At 32.5% G+C, this 14,309-nt stretch overlaps 2 protein-coding genes across 2 annotated transcripts; both read left to right on the top strand.

Moving 5' to 3' along the window:
* The first annotated feature begins 5,185 nt into the window (after positions 1 to 5,185).
* LOC132737227 (sarcoplasmic calcium-binding protein-like) lies at positions 5,186 to 6,802 on the top strand. The gene is made up of 2 exons (XM_060724489.1): positions 5,186 to 5,437; positions 5,937 to 6,802. Exons 1-2 carry the CDS (start codon positions 5,337 to 5,339, stop codon positions 6,172 to 6,174), a joined length of 339 nt encoding a protein of 112 aa, XP_060580472.1. The 5' UTR covers positions 5,186 to 5,336; the 3' UTR covers positions 6,175 to 6,802.
* Positions 6,178 to 13,320, top strand: LOC132737235 (uncharacterized). The gene is made up of 3 exons (XM_060724496.1): positions 6,178 to 6,306; positions 7,904 to 7,980; positions 12,876 to 13,320. Exons 1-3 carry the CDS (start codon positions 6,178 to 6,180, stop codon positions 13,318 to 13,320), a joined length of 651 nt encoding a protein of 216 aa, XP_060580479.1.
* The last annotated feature ends 989 nt before the right edge of the window (positions 13,321 to 14,309 follow it).

Genomic DNA, 14,309 nt, shown 5'->3' with positions numbered 1-14,309 from the left:
TGCACAAAACTCTCTCCGATTCTAATATTTGAGTAAACATTGCCATCACCAAATTTGTGGATTTAACAAATACAATGAAATAATGATATTTTGTTATAATAGATCATAATATAACTAAAAACACTACATAAACATCTTTGCAATGATGTTATAAGTCACCTTGTAGATTTTCAATGTAACTGAAATTATTGATACAATAATATTATGTAATATCAAAAGTACATTCTAAATGTACATATACTCTTTGCATAACAGATGTTCAAGTTAATCAATTTTTGTAAATTCTTATTCAGAAATGTTTTGAGATAGTCCCCTGACATGAGTCCGTGTTGACTAATCCGTTACAACTCTTCTAGGTAGCATAGAAAGCATGCACCCCAATATTTTTATGTTTTGATAGGGTGTACAATCACATGTATGGTTATACGGCGAAATTACCGGCTTATTGTCATTCAGCGGCTTACATTTCTTACATATGTCTCTTCCATATGGCAAATGCTAACAATAGGCGGCATTTGAGAGAATCAGAGTTACGGAGGGCTGTAGGGATGGTGCAGCAGTTTTCGATAGCAACTTCTCTTCGAAATGACCTTGCTCATGCTGCTGGGTCCGTGATTCCACGCAGATGGTACGTAGAAGGCTGCATGAAGGTAATTTGCGGTCGAGAAGACCTTGCATACGTATCCCCTTGACGCGACGACATCGCCAGGTCCGTTTGGAATGGACCATGGAGCATACACGGTGAACCATGCAACACTGGAGACACGCTCTTTTCACTGATGAGTCCAGGTTCTGCCTAGACTTCACGGATAGACGTGCTAGAGTATGGATAAGACGAGGTGAACGATTTCAGGCTGCAAATATTGCTAAGCATGACCGCTACGGAGGTGGGTCAGTTATGGTGAGGGGAGGAATCAACTGGGGTAGACGAACCGACCTGGTTGTGCTCTATACAGGCATATTGACAGGTCAGCGATGCATAGACGACATCTTAGCCAATCAGGTTAGGCTGCATGCTGGAGCAGTCGGCGATCAGTTCATTCTAATGGACGATAATGCTCGCCTCCATAGGGTCAGGGTGGTCTTGGACTACCTAGAGAGGGAGTCTATTGAGTGCAACGACTGGCCAGCTCGCTCACCTGACTTAAATCTAATAGAACACATGTGGAATGAGCTGCAGGTTAGAATTTGAGCTCGTCAGCTGCAACGCAGATCTATCAAGGATTTTCAAGCCATGTTGGTCAAAGAATGGGCAGTCAGAAACCTAATAGGGTGTATGAGAAAGAGCTGCCAAGCTGTCATTGAAAGTCACGGGTCGCACACATGGTATTAAGTCTAAAACTGTAAAAAAAACAAACCAAAAAAACAATATTTTTACAAATTTGAAAAAAACACGCTGTAGGTTCTGAAATCTTCAAAGAGAGGGTGTCATCCTCTTCTCAAGCACAAAATCAGCGTAAAACTCATTTATAGGGTTAAATTCGTCCTTCAGCTGAATTGATTAAACAGTAAATCAACATTTAAACCCTCTAGCACGGCGTTTATAAAATTATCCCAAAAATATTCACACTCAAACATATAGTGCTTAGCAAAAGTTGAGTAATATAGTTACGTTACCAAAATTTAATGCGTTATGATTCATTTGAAATACTGTAATCCTATTGAATTTAATTTAAAAATAATTTCAAACAATTATTCTAGTAACAAATTCATGTTGGATTTGAAAAAATAGTATCTTTGTATAAAGTTTGTCATATAAACGTCGTATAAAGACTATTAACGCGAAGAAGTACAAGTTTAGCGTCAATCGCGAAACACTCAGTACGCAGAGTATGATTATACATGTACACGTAGAATGTATTTGATTAATCTCAGATTTCTTTGTTATGTAAGTATAATGACAAAACTTACAAGTTCGACCTTCTGCAGCTTTTTCTGAGTACCGAACTGTCTAATTTTTCATAGACAATATTCAGGTTTGAGTTGGCTAAGAAATGAAGGTTCGTAAATAGCAAGACATATTGTTATGTTAAATTTACACTTCAAATCCGTTTTAAAGCTTTGTTTTACATGTTTGACTTATAACCATGATGGACGGGTTAACTTCATTTAGGCCCATGTGCGAACTGGTTCCTGACAGGTCTTTTATTCGTAAAGTTGTAATAAGAAAATACATTCATATTATATTTGCCTTTCGCATGACTGGCGTTTGTCTTTATAAAAGTTATTTTTGCCAGAAGTATTTTCATTTCACAAATCTCGTATGACAAATGAGAGATCGCATTGTATCCGGCAATAATTCACCAGAAAGTCTCTGATCACTAATCCCTTTGAAGACATTATAATTAGGAATGTTGGACAAATTTCTGTAGTTACAACACCGTATTCTTGCATAAAGATTGTGCGCAAATGTGTACAATTCAAGAGAAAACATGCAGTAACGGATAAAATTAAGTGAGCACACACCGTTGCTACACGTTTTTAAGATGCTCGACTCAAAATGTCATGTAAAAATATCTGACCGCAACGACCTCGGTTATTTCAAAATCAAAACGCAATTTTGCAAAAGTATTTCAAACCGTTTTTTCAATGCGGAATTACCTAACAAACATAAATTTACCTTAATGCAAGAAAAGCACTGACTTGTGCTTTACATGCACCCTATGTTAATTTCACATAAATATAATGGCTTGTAAGTGTTTCCATTACCAAAAGACTAAATTTGGCCCATACGGAGACCAAGCGAGTTCAAATAAATGACAAACTTTAGCGTTCATTTGTGTAAGGCTGAAATATTTTATTTCTTTATAATAAAACATCTGCGGCCATTAGTGCTTTTACATATCTTATAATACTTATCAAGGGGCCTGATTATCCAGTGAATAAACAGAGGATATTTGTTTGTTTGTGTGTAAGATGAAATTTTATTTCATCGAGTGGGCTTTAAAAACAGTATTCTCACGAGTGGCGTAGCCACGAGTGAGAATACTGTTTTTAAAGTTCACGAGATGAAATAAAATTACATCTTACACAACAAACAGACAAATTTTCTTTTTATTTTATGCTTAAAAACAAGTTAAAACGAAATTTCCATAATTTTAACGTTGATATTAAAATCTGTTTCCCCCATTGAGAGCCCCATTTAGAGGGAAATTCTCATTAAAAACAAGAAGTCTTGAGCTGAAAAATGAGTCCGCCAATGGAGGTTAAATGAATGTGATATTTATTCATTTTATTAAAAAATATGAATGATCGCTTGTTTTAATAATAAAAACAAACAATTCTTGTAGGAGAAAAAGTCCAACCATCCATCCATATTTCTGTTACTTACTGCGAATTTATATTAGACCTGGCTTTGTAAAATGTAAACGGCAGCCATTTTTTAAAGTCGTGTATTTCATGGGAGGAAAATAATTGTGTAAGATACAGAAGGATATAATTTGGATTTGTTAGTCATACACCTTTTTAAAAGAAAGAAAACTTATTTGAGGATTGTAACAGACAAAAAATAAGTGTTGACAGAAGTGAAAACATTCAGAAAAGGAGCTAGGAAAATGGAAAACTTGGAAGCTTGCTAAGGCATTGTAAGGAACGCTGGGTTGATTTACTTATTTTTACGAGTGATAGCTGTCAATGCTTTTCAATTTTTCATAAAGCATACGGCAGTTATTGCTCGTAGGATACTTAAATATGCCCAAATGTCATCAAGAGCAGTTTTGCATGGGGAAGGAATGTATTTTTCAGACTGTAAAAACGAAACAAAAAAATTTAGAGACGAAATTTTGTGATTGGAATTTGAAGGAATAGAAGTAAGTTTTCTCTCTTTATTTTACTTTTGACAATTATGTTATTTATCTATTTCAGCTTTGCTATTTTTTTAACAGCCTGATATTGTCAGAATTGTCAGTAAAAATAGAATTGAGGTACCACATGGGGAAAATCTTAAAAAAGTAGTTTCGTCATTGAAAAAAGTGAAATTATATTTTGATAATTTTCACTGTGAAATTATCAAATATAATTTTCACGGATAAATCAGTAATCCACTGAAAAGCATAAAATAAATAACAATTTCCAATTGCTCTTCCAACTTTTTAAATTTGGTTCTTGTATTTTTTGGTTGTTTTTTGGGGGTAAAATTTTTACAGCAGAAGCAAAAAGTTGATAACGTTAATTGAAAAATTTTTTAAACTTAAAAAAAAACAACATTAATTACATAATAAAATTATATGTTAAAAGGGATTTTTTAAAATAGAAAAGCATCAAATACGAGCTATCGATTTGTACAGGGGCAGCCCTCAGATAAAAAGTTACGATTTTTTTGATTCTTTCTTTTTTATATAATCAAAATAAAAAACCCCCGCAAAAAACCCCCAAAAAAGAACAAACAACTCTGAATATGATTTTTCTTCCCCTTCCCTTTCTTCCCGTCAAAATTTGAAAACCCCCAGCAAAAATACCAAAAGGGAGAGGATGGGAAAATCCCTGCACTCCAAGTTAAACGCACTGTGCATGTATATGTATACGATTTAACTCTGACACATTTTCAACAGAAAGGTCCCCAAACTATGATACAATTTATGTTTAGGATTGCATATGATATGTCTCAAGTTTATTCATCAGAGGCTATCAATACACTACACTTTAGATAACCTTTATATGTAAATATTCTTTATCATTTTGTAAATATAAGAAGGTAATATGATACAAGTTGTACTATGCTATACTTTGTTAATGCGTTTTTAAATAATACCAAACTGCGTCAGATTTGAATGGATTAAAACATCAATCATATTTAAAACAAGAAGTAAGTTCGCTGACAGAATTTTACATGTATTCATTATATATAAATTGATGTTGCTGTTGTTTTTTTACCACATAATTATACATATTTGTCAGTATTGCAAAAAAAATGTAATAAAATACAGATACTTTTTATGGTAACATAAATCTCCAGATGGAAATTGCAGGCTATGAGCTAGATTTTGAATATACGAAAAAAGCAATCGGGCGTTCCAAACGAATGCCCAATTAAGCATGTACATATGAGGAGCGGGGCGTAACTGGCGCGGCAATCCGCAATAAAGACGCGAATGCTGCAATTAGTCGAACGTGAAACCATGAAACGACATATATGTATATAGAAGATATAAGCTTTTAATATAAATTCACACCAGTCAGAGGAGTAAAAGAGTTTTTCAAATTAGTTTATTACATATTCTGATTATTTGACCATTTTCTTTTTATTTCAATAAAAACATGAACTGTTTCAAATATTAAACAATTTACCTGATCCGAAAAGTTCATCTTTTTATAGCTTAAACAACACTCATAGAAAAATGGCAAATGATTACTTGATCCACAAATGGAGGTTATGGTTTGGAATTTTTGATGTTGACAAGACCGGACAATTTTCTCGTGCCACCGAAGCAAATCATGAGTATAACAGATATTTTTCTTTTTATGTTTTGTTTTTCTCCAAATTCATTTTGTATTAAGTATAGATGGTTAAAAACTTAAATAAAAAATAGCCCAGTTCCTTTGTAAGTTATAAATAGTTTGGACAATTTATAGACCGTAGGTATTTACCACTGGTTCCCATCCAGTTATGGCGGATGACTGAATCCTCCATCACTAGATCAGTGCATACATATGTGATGACTATATTAACGTTTTTTTTCTTCTAATTTCATGTAGCATGTTATGGTTATTTGTACACCCGTGTGCTATTTCTTACCCAATGCTTCATATTATACAAGAATTGGGTGATGACGAGGTGAAAAAAGGGACTTTTGTAAAACCTTACGTATTTATATTTTCTCTTTTGTACTAATATACTTGTAGGCATACAAAATGAAAAAAAAAAGATTTGTTTTCTGAAATGGTGTAATTACTATGATTTGACGGCATAAATCATGGTCATTTTTTTCCTCTTTCAGGGAAGGATTTGCAAATCTTAATAACTTGAGTGTGGAACGTAAGAAAGAAGTTATAGCAGCCTCCAAACAAATGATGGAAGAGCATTATTTTCGTGGAGAAACAGGAGCCTTGACTGAACAAACTTTTGTAGATATGAATAATAGTGAGTATAAAGAAGATAAAAACAAGTTCATTGAACGAATGAGGAAATTATGGAACACTGATTGTGACATTATGGATTTGTATCAAGAGGGTTAGATTATGCAGGATGTTTTTGTGAACGCGTTCCAGGCTGCAGGTCATGCCAATGTCGAAAAGGCGGCTAAATTGTTCCAGTCATTTGGCCCGAAAGATCAGAAGATTCCAGTACCGGTTCTCGTTGATGCTTTGGTTCATTTTACAACAAGCGAGGACAGCTCGAAACCCGATTTATTTAGAGAATATTTGGAAGGCGGACTTTAAATCAGTATTTCACTTTTAATTAAACAAGCCGAATGAATTCTATATGGAAATCCTTATGGAATTTAATTGTTTCCTCTAAATACTTTGAATTTCTTTTTGTTTTATCTTAATTGTTTGAAATCTTATTGTTCCTTCGGTTACATATTGAATTGTAGTAAATACTGAAAATATTCATTTATTGTACACTCAAGTAAAAGCATTTCGCATTTCTTTGTTAGCTTATTACCTTATGTAAAACATATAAACTCAACAAAGTAAAGAACAAAGGCATTGTCATTTGTTTAAATGGATGATATTCTAACTCCAAATATAATAGAATACAATGATAGTCTAAGCATTTACTATTAAAGTTGATTACATTTTCATATACCTGCTGTTATTTATCATACATTGTATTATCTTAATAAAGTGGTTGTTTAATATATATGATGTTTATTGTGTTTTGTGATGTAGGTAGGTAGGTAGGTAGGTAGGTAGCTAGATATATAGATAGATAGATTCAGTACAGTGTCATGTCATTTCACTTACATTTGTATAGCACAATCAAACACAATACCATGGTACATGAACAAAAGTTGTAGCACAAATTTTCAATTTACATATTTCTGGAGAATGAACATTAACACCATTTGGTACTAAAGTGAACTTAGCTATTATAAATCGTTTCCATTCTTAAAGATATATAAGAGGATTTATACTTAATCATATGCTGCGATTATATTACATTTAAACAATGTTTCAATAATAGACACATTATCAAGTAATTTCAAGAAATAAACAATGTCACTTTAAATACAACGAGACAAATTTATATATTGATTTACAGAGCATTTAGTAGTTCAATTCGATGTTTTGAAGCATAATGCAAATATTTACCTAAACCTATTAATTCAGACTTCTTTTCAGTACTTAGTAATTCAATCAATAAAAATATACAACGTGATTTGTCTTTTAATAAAAGTCAATGTAATTCTTAGACGGCAATAAAAAAACAACTATTTATACAGTCGAAGGAACGATTAATAAGCCGTTGACCTCCTTAGTCGTTTACCTACTTTTGATGGGCACGGATTGCGTTTATCCACGATAGCACCTGCTTATCAAGAATAAAGTCATCAAAATAAAAAGCCATGTATTATGCATAGATCCCTAACATGTCAAAGTTTAAAGTTCAATTTTCAATACAATACACTCTCTTTATTCCTCTCAAGACATGCACAATAAAAAACATATAACACGAGGAACCTAAATAAAAAAAACATCCACAATAAAATTTTACCTCAAAAATATTTTTATACCAAAAAAAAGAATGTCAGTTTTGTGGGGTTTAAGACTTTTTAATAACAGGGCAAGGGGAGGGGTTATCAAATTTTTTTCTATTTCTTTCGACGGGGCATCCAATACAAAATCTGGAATGCTTGTTTTTTAAATGATTATTTCATTTATTAAAGGGGGGTTTTCCCCCCGACTGTTTTTCTTTTGTAATTATTTGATATAAAGTAAACAAAATTTTGATCATTTCTAGGGAAAACTTTATGCAAATAAATCTTTTATAGCAATACTTCATGGAGGATTGGAGGCATTCCGATACGTGAATAAATTGTAAGCATTATACAATTTCTCAGTCATAGAGTTTCTGGTATTTCGTGTCGTTGCGTCTTCGACCCGATTGAGAAGGCATGCATGATGAATTAACCAATAATTGTGTCTTTGCCTGGCATACAACAAATATAGGGCGCCGATAGGAATATTTCTAACCGCTGACACGATGTAATTTTGCAGACGAAAATCTCGTATTTAATGATCTTAAAATATCGTTATTTTGCATAAAATATATATTGTGTCCTTTTTGTCGGCTCCCTCAAAAGTCAAAGGCGAAACAGGATAAGTAAGTATATTATCCTGTCTTCATGTCTCTGCCTTCGTTTTTTTAGGGGCGACAACACGAAGGCATAAAATGGCAGAAATCAGCCACCATAATGAACGTACGGTGGCGCAAAGGTGACATGTGTGTGTTTTTATTTATCTCGTGCGCATGAGATACTATGTCGTGGCCACGAGTTACGGAGTCGTGACCACGAGATAGTTAAGTCGTGGGAACGAGATTCTATGTCGTGGCCACGAGTTACAAAGTCGTGGCCACGAGATAGTTAAGTCACATACCCAAAATAAAGGTTGTTAAAAGTGCAAAAGAATCTTTTTTTCTTTGACGCACCTACAGAGTGACGCTAACATTTACATGTCTATATAAAGCAAATGGCGTCAAGTGTAAATATATGCACGGCCGTGCAAACCATTTTTACGGAATCGCACGGGTATGTGACAAATAGAGGATAGTAAATTAGTGTATGTTTAATACTAACTTTTTAACGAGTTTGAGTAAAACTAATTTTATTATTCCCTCTAGTGTATTTTTTTTAATTTATTGACCCAAAACTAAACACACGAATAACGAGTGTTTTCTATATGCATAAATTCGTGTGTGTACGTATATATCTTAATAATTTTATATTTCTATCAATTTCTAAAATAATTCTCAAATTTTATTTAAAAAACGTAAATATAGAAATAATAAACAGTTAAAATGTTTAAAATATTTTCAGTTTCAAATCAATCTGTCAAGCAAGGTCAAAATTTACTACCCCAACTATATAATAAAATGTATAAAATTGACCCGCCGGTCACGACAAAACCCAACATAGGGCGTTTGGGCGAACCAGGCATGGATACAGACCAGCCTTGTTGCATGGAGCAGAGCTTTGTCAGGATCCCATCTGTTCGCTATCAGTTTCTCTACTTGTAATAGGGTTGGGTAGCAAACAGCATGGATCCTGATCAGACTGCGCGGATGCGCAGGCTGGTCTGGATCCATGCTGCATGGTCGCAAACGCACAATGTTGGTTTTGTCGTGACGCGGCTTATATGTTTTTCCAATTTACATTTTTTTATATAATTATTATATATTTGAAGTGTCTCCAATTGTTCATAAAACTGCCAAAAATTGTGATATTTCAGTTGGTATGTGCGCGATTCAGGATCCAAAATGTATAGCCGATAATTATTTTTTTTTTAAAAATGATGATTTGTATTCTATTTATTTCCTTGACTGCTATTGTAGTTGTAGGTATTTCGGTCTAATAAAATAACTAACACATGACTGTTGGGGTGATAGGAGTATATTGCCAACCCTTGAACTAGCATTTTACCCGACCTAACATCCTCATACTCTAATAAAGTTTGTACTTGAATTTTTTATTTTTCCCTCTTTGCTTCTGGCATTACTCCTTTATTTAGAAATTTTCATATTACGTTTTGTTCATTTCCAATACCATACCGAATCCTAATCCAGGCAAGGTTTATACGGGATTTATATTCAATGCATGATTAAATAGGAACACAATTGGAGGATTTATCTTCTTGCATATTTATTCAGCCAGTCATCAATCATTTACGTGCGGAAGAGCTCGAGATTGAAGAGCAATTTACAAAAATATGATAAAAATCTCAAGGGAAAACAGAACATCTGATATCTGCATACCGTTGAAACATCTAACCTGTTAAATTTCCGAGATTTTTATAGTTTATTTCAAAATAACGTTTAAATTGATAATGCCCGTTTGTATGTTTTACATAAACATGAATTTGAATATTTCATTCAGCATTAACCTTCCTGTACTAAAGCAACTCTCTTTTAAAAACCTCCACTTTTAAAAAAAAAAATCCCAACTATAAAATGCTTTTGAAGTATGAAATTAAAAAGGGCCAACCAAAAAAGGGAAATAAATAATTATCAACGCCATGCCCCAACTTAAAAAAGGTGGTAAGCAAAAACCATAAAGTTAACGAAAAAAGCACGACATTTTTACTTTTTCCCAAAATTAACCCAATGGGGCAGGGGAAACAGAAAAAATCAAAAATAATGATAAAACTTATAATTCAGTTTTTTTATCTTTTTTAACTCATGTCAAAGGGGTTTTTCGGGAATTTTTAAAGTTTTGAAAATTTGAGTACCATTCAACCTGCATGGGGCATATTTTCCATTTTTTCACTACCCTTTCATCAAACCGAGTAAACCTTTTTAAATGTAATTTTAAAATTTTTTAGCTTCAAAAAAGATTTTTATAAATTTAAAAAGGGTTTTTGAAACGCTGTATGGGCGAATGGGATTTAAAACCAACATATTAACCCCATTATTATGAAAAATTTTAACATACGGGAAAAACTTTAACCAGTGTTTAAAATACAAATTACAGTACCTGTAAACACCCCATTTTCAGGGATATAGAAAGCACAAGGAAACGATTTCAAACTTGGGGGTTTTATTTTATCAATGCATGATCTATTTTTAGAAAAATGAAATCATTCGAACTGTGAAAAAATTTAAATTTTCATTAAAAGGGTTTATACTTTTTGGTTTCTTTATCAACAAAAATTTTTAAAATCCCCAGTAATGAGATTTAAATATTCTGTTTCTTTTTGTTTTAAATATGATAACAAATAAAATTTTTGTTTAAAAATTTATTTTTTTTTATCCATAAAATTGGGCCCAAAGGGAAAGGGTTTAATTCCTTTTTTTCACACTTCCCCTATTAAAGCATTTTATTTTTGGGGAAAGATATGCGTGAGCGAGGAAACACAAAAAAAGTACCTTACTTTTGAAAAAGGCCAAAATTTTCACATTTCTGGGCCAAACGAATTTTTTTAATACACGGGGAGTTAAAATTTAAAATTTTTAGTACCCTTTATAAATCTCCCCGGGTATTTAAAAACATATTATTGGGTAATTTCGGGTTAAAAATTATTTTTTCCCAATTTTTGGGTTTAAATGAAAATAAAAAAAAGATAATTATAACAGTTAAAAAAATAAAAATCTTATTTTTATTTAAATTAAATTGTTTAAAAATTGGGGACGTTTTTTAAATTCAAAGGTAAAGGGTTAAAATAAGTTTTCCCCCAGATTTGACATAAAAAAGGGCATTATGCAAAAAATACGGCCTTTATAAGAAAACTCGGCTATTATGAGATTGGAAATTTAGGTTGGCTCTCCAGCACAGACATTATAAATCTGTTGTTGTTTTCATTTAAAAAATCCTCATTTTGAATTGCTTCAATATAGGTTTCCGATATATTTTGTGCCATATCACAACAACAGATTTCACATTTATATAAGTTATTTTTGTTCACTTAGTACTTAACATTTTTAGATTATGTGTAGACTAGTTCATTAATAAAATTGTCAATCATTAAGTGTTTTCATAATGGCCTCAATATTGGACTTTAGACTGTAATATTAGCCTTTGGTCTTAGGCTAATATGACAGTCTTCAGTCAACATTAATGTTTCAAAAACGAAAAAAGTTTATTAATTTCATCACATAAGTGGCATGCTAGATTTCCTGTCACTTCAAGTCTTTAAATGATAGAAGATATCACCAAGGGCGACAAATCTTTAGACCTTATTTCAATTACGCACATGGTGGCCGCATGGTACTTGTGACGTCATTATAAATTTCGTCATAGCGTAGCCAAAAGCTAAAAACGGGGTTCTTTTTCGTTTTGACATAGAAGAGAAAGGTGGGAGAAAAATATTTTATTTCCCACCCTCCCAACCCAAATTAGAAATCTATATGCAATTTTATAAACAAACTTCTCGCTGCCTCTAATTTTATTTTTCAAACATTTGCTGCACAAGTCAACTACGTTTAAATATAATTATGTGCATGTTGGAACTTGCATCAACATTGTCAAGTGGCATGCTAGTTATTCATTTATGTTATTTCGTTTTAGGCCTTTGTTTAATGAACAAACCTAATGTAAGTTAACATCCTGCTTCTTTTTTATCGTTTTAATTTTTAATATTTCAGATCAAAATGGCAAGTGAATTTTTAAAAAAAAAAAGGAAAATTTTGGTTTTCCAACTCGGGCTGAAGGGGACAGGGGGAATTTTTTAAAAGGGTGATAAACATATGGGCCAGTTAAAATTATTTTTTTAATCTACTTTTTTTGGTTTTTTTGTTTTTTTATTTATTTAAAAATATTTTTCAAAATCCACCAACGGGTTTTTTAAAATCATTTTTACACTTTTTGGGGTTAAAGATGGATGAAGACTCCAAATGCCCCTTCCCCCGCATTAAAAATATAGGGTTTAACATTTTTTCAACATAAATAAATTGAAAGAAAAAAACTAAAATTAACTACTTTGTTTTTTTTTCTTTCAAAGCTCAAAAAAAAGGAAAGGGAAAAGCTTTTAGCAATTTCCAAATTTTGCATAAAATATTTTTCACGCTAGTTGTATTTTAGTACATTGCATTAATTTGCATTGAAACTGACATTATGAAAAACTAAAAATATCTAAGTTGCATTTGCAGACTTGTAAATAAACTTATAACATATACATTTTTGTGTCATGTGCTTTAGAATGTCTTGTAAAAAGTTTATATATTTTAGTAAAAAGTTTATATATTTTGAAATTTATTTACGTTATTTTTAATTTATTAGGGAGAGGTATACAGGTCTAATACAAACGGACCCTGCTCGTAAGGCAAAAGTGATCAAAGAGCTGCAGGAACTAACAGACGAATACTACTTTGGAGGGAAACAAGACTCAATAACGCAACAAGAGTTTGTGGATATGCAAAACGAATACTATAAAGCCGGCAAAGATTCCTTCATCGAACGCATGAAAAACTGCTTCAAAAAAGAAATCGGTATCTTCGACATCAATGGGGACGGGATGATGACAAGGGATTCATTTGTGAAAGCATCCATGGGTACTGGTCAAGATAATACTGACCTTCTCAACAAGTTCTTCCAATCTCTCAATCCAAATGCTGATGAGAAGGTTCCATGTAAAGTATTGATAGATGCGTGGGTGTTCTTTACCACAAATGAAGATGAAAGTGTGAAAGATGTTATCAAAGAGTCATTGGAGGAACGTCTGTAGGGCATTTGTCAGTGCTAAAAGAGAGTAATAACGCTGTCGATGATGTACATTGCTTACATGTGCTTTATGTTCCTCAAGTACAGCTTCATATATATACATTTGTATAGCTTAGTCTGTCAATTTAAGAAATAAAATCGGACGATAGTTTCTCAAATATCTGTGTATTTAATAGAATATATGTTTTATGAAAACAATAATCTGTATAAGTTATTGAAGTTGTTCTCTGAGTCGAAGATGTATTTTAAACTTAACTAATAAAATGTAAAACTGATGTATACACACATGTATAACCTACGTAATGCAAGGCGCATAGACAGTGTAAACCTTGGACATTTATATTAATAGTTGTGTCAGCATCAAATCGCAACATGATATTTCTACAGTTTAAGTTTTAAACAGACCACCAAAGGCATGATTATCAACAAAATAAATATAATTTTTGTAATGGTACATATTATTTAAGAGAAATAAACGTGAATTGATTTTAATTGCAATATGTTTTACACTTTCCCCTCTGGACAGTCGTGTATTATTACATGATTTAAACACAGCATACAAAAAGGGTGATTACTCATCAAAGTATTTCAAACTGACGTCATCGAACCAAATAACGTCATGAAAATTATAAATAACTTCCTCGTCAAATAATATTCTTCAACGTACAGACGGCATCGTACTTGCGTCCACCTTTATTTAACGACTTTTTTTTATTAAGCGGCCACATAAAATCCCTCCCGATGATTTTTACTATATAAGTTAATTCTATTAAACGACGATTTTGTATCGCGGCCAGCGGTCACTAAATGTCGGCCAAAATGTACAAAATTCTGTGTTAAAGTATCTATTAAACGGCCGTGACGAACAATCGTCCCTACGGACATTCTCACCTGTGTAATTAGCGAGTAAGTTTGAACAAACAAATATTTTTCATGGCATTGGTCTTAAAGTATCTATTAAACGGCCTTCAATTATACCGTCACAAATAATTG

This window comes from Ruditapes philippinarum, unplaced genomic scaffold (genome assembly GCF_026571515.1).
Source record: "Ruditapes philippinarum isolate M1 unplaced genomic scaffold, ASM2657151v2 ctg2989_1_1_1_1, whole genome shotgun sequence".
Classification (NCBI taxonomy): domain Eukaryota; kingdom Metazoa; phylum Mollusca; class Bivalvia; order Venerida; family Veneridae; genus Ruditapes; species Ruditapes philippinarum.
The sequence above is the reverse complement of the archived record's forward strand: the minus strand, read 5'-3'. Positions and strand labels throughout refer to the sequence as shown.

Coding starts and splice junctions, on each gene's coding strand:
- LOC132737227 (XM_060724489.1), top strand. CDS start 5,337: ATGGCAAATGATTACTTGATCCACAAATGGAGGTTATGGTTTGGAATT. Junction 5,438..5,936: donor GCCACCGAAGCAAATCATGA/GTATAACAGATA, acceptor TTCCTCTTTCAG/GGAAGGATTTGCAAATCTTA.
- LOC132737235 (XM_060724496.1), top strand. CDS start 6,178: ATGCAGGATGTTTTTGTGAACGCGTTCCAGGCTGCAGGTCATGCCAAT. Junction 6,307..7,903: donor CGGTTCTCGTTGATGCTTTG/GTTCATTTTACA, acceptor GATCATTTCTAG/GGAAAACTTTATGCAAATAA. Junction 7,981..12,875: donor TTCCGATACGTGAATAAATT/GTAAGCATTATA, acceptor TTAATTTATTAG/GGAGAGGTATACAGGTCTAA.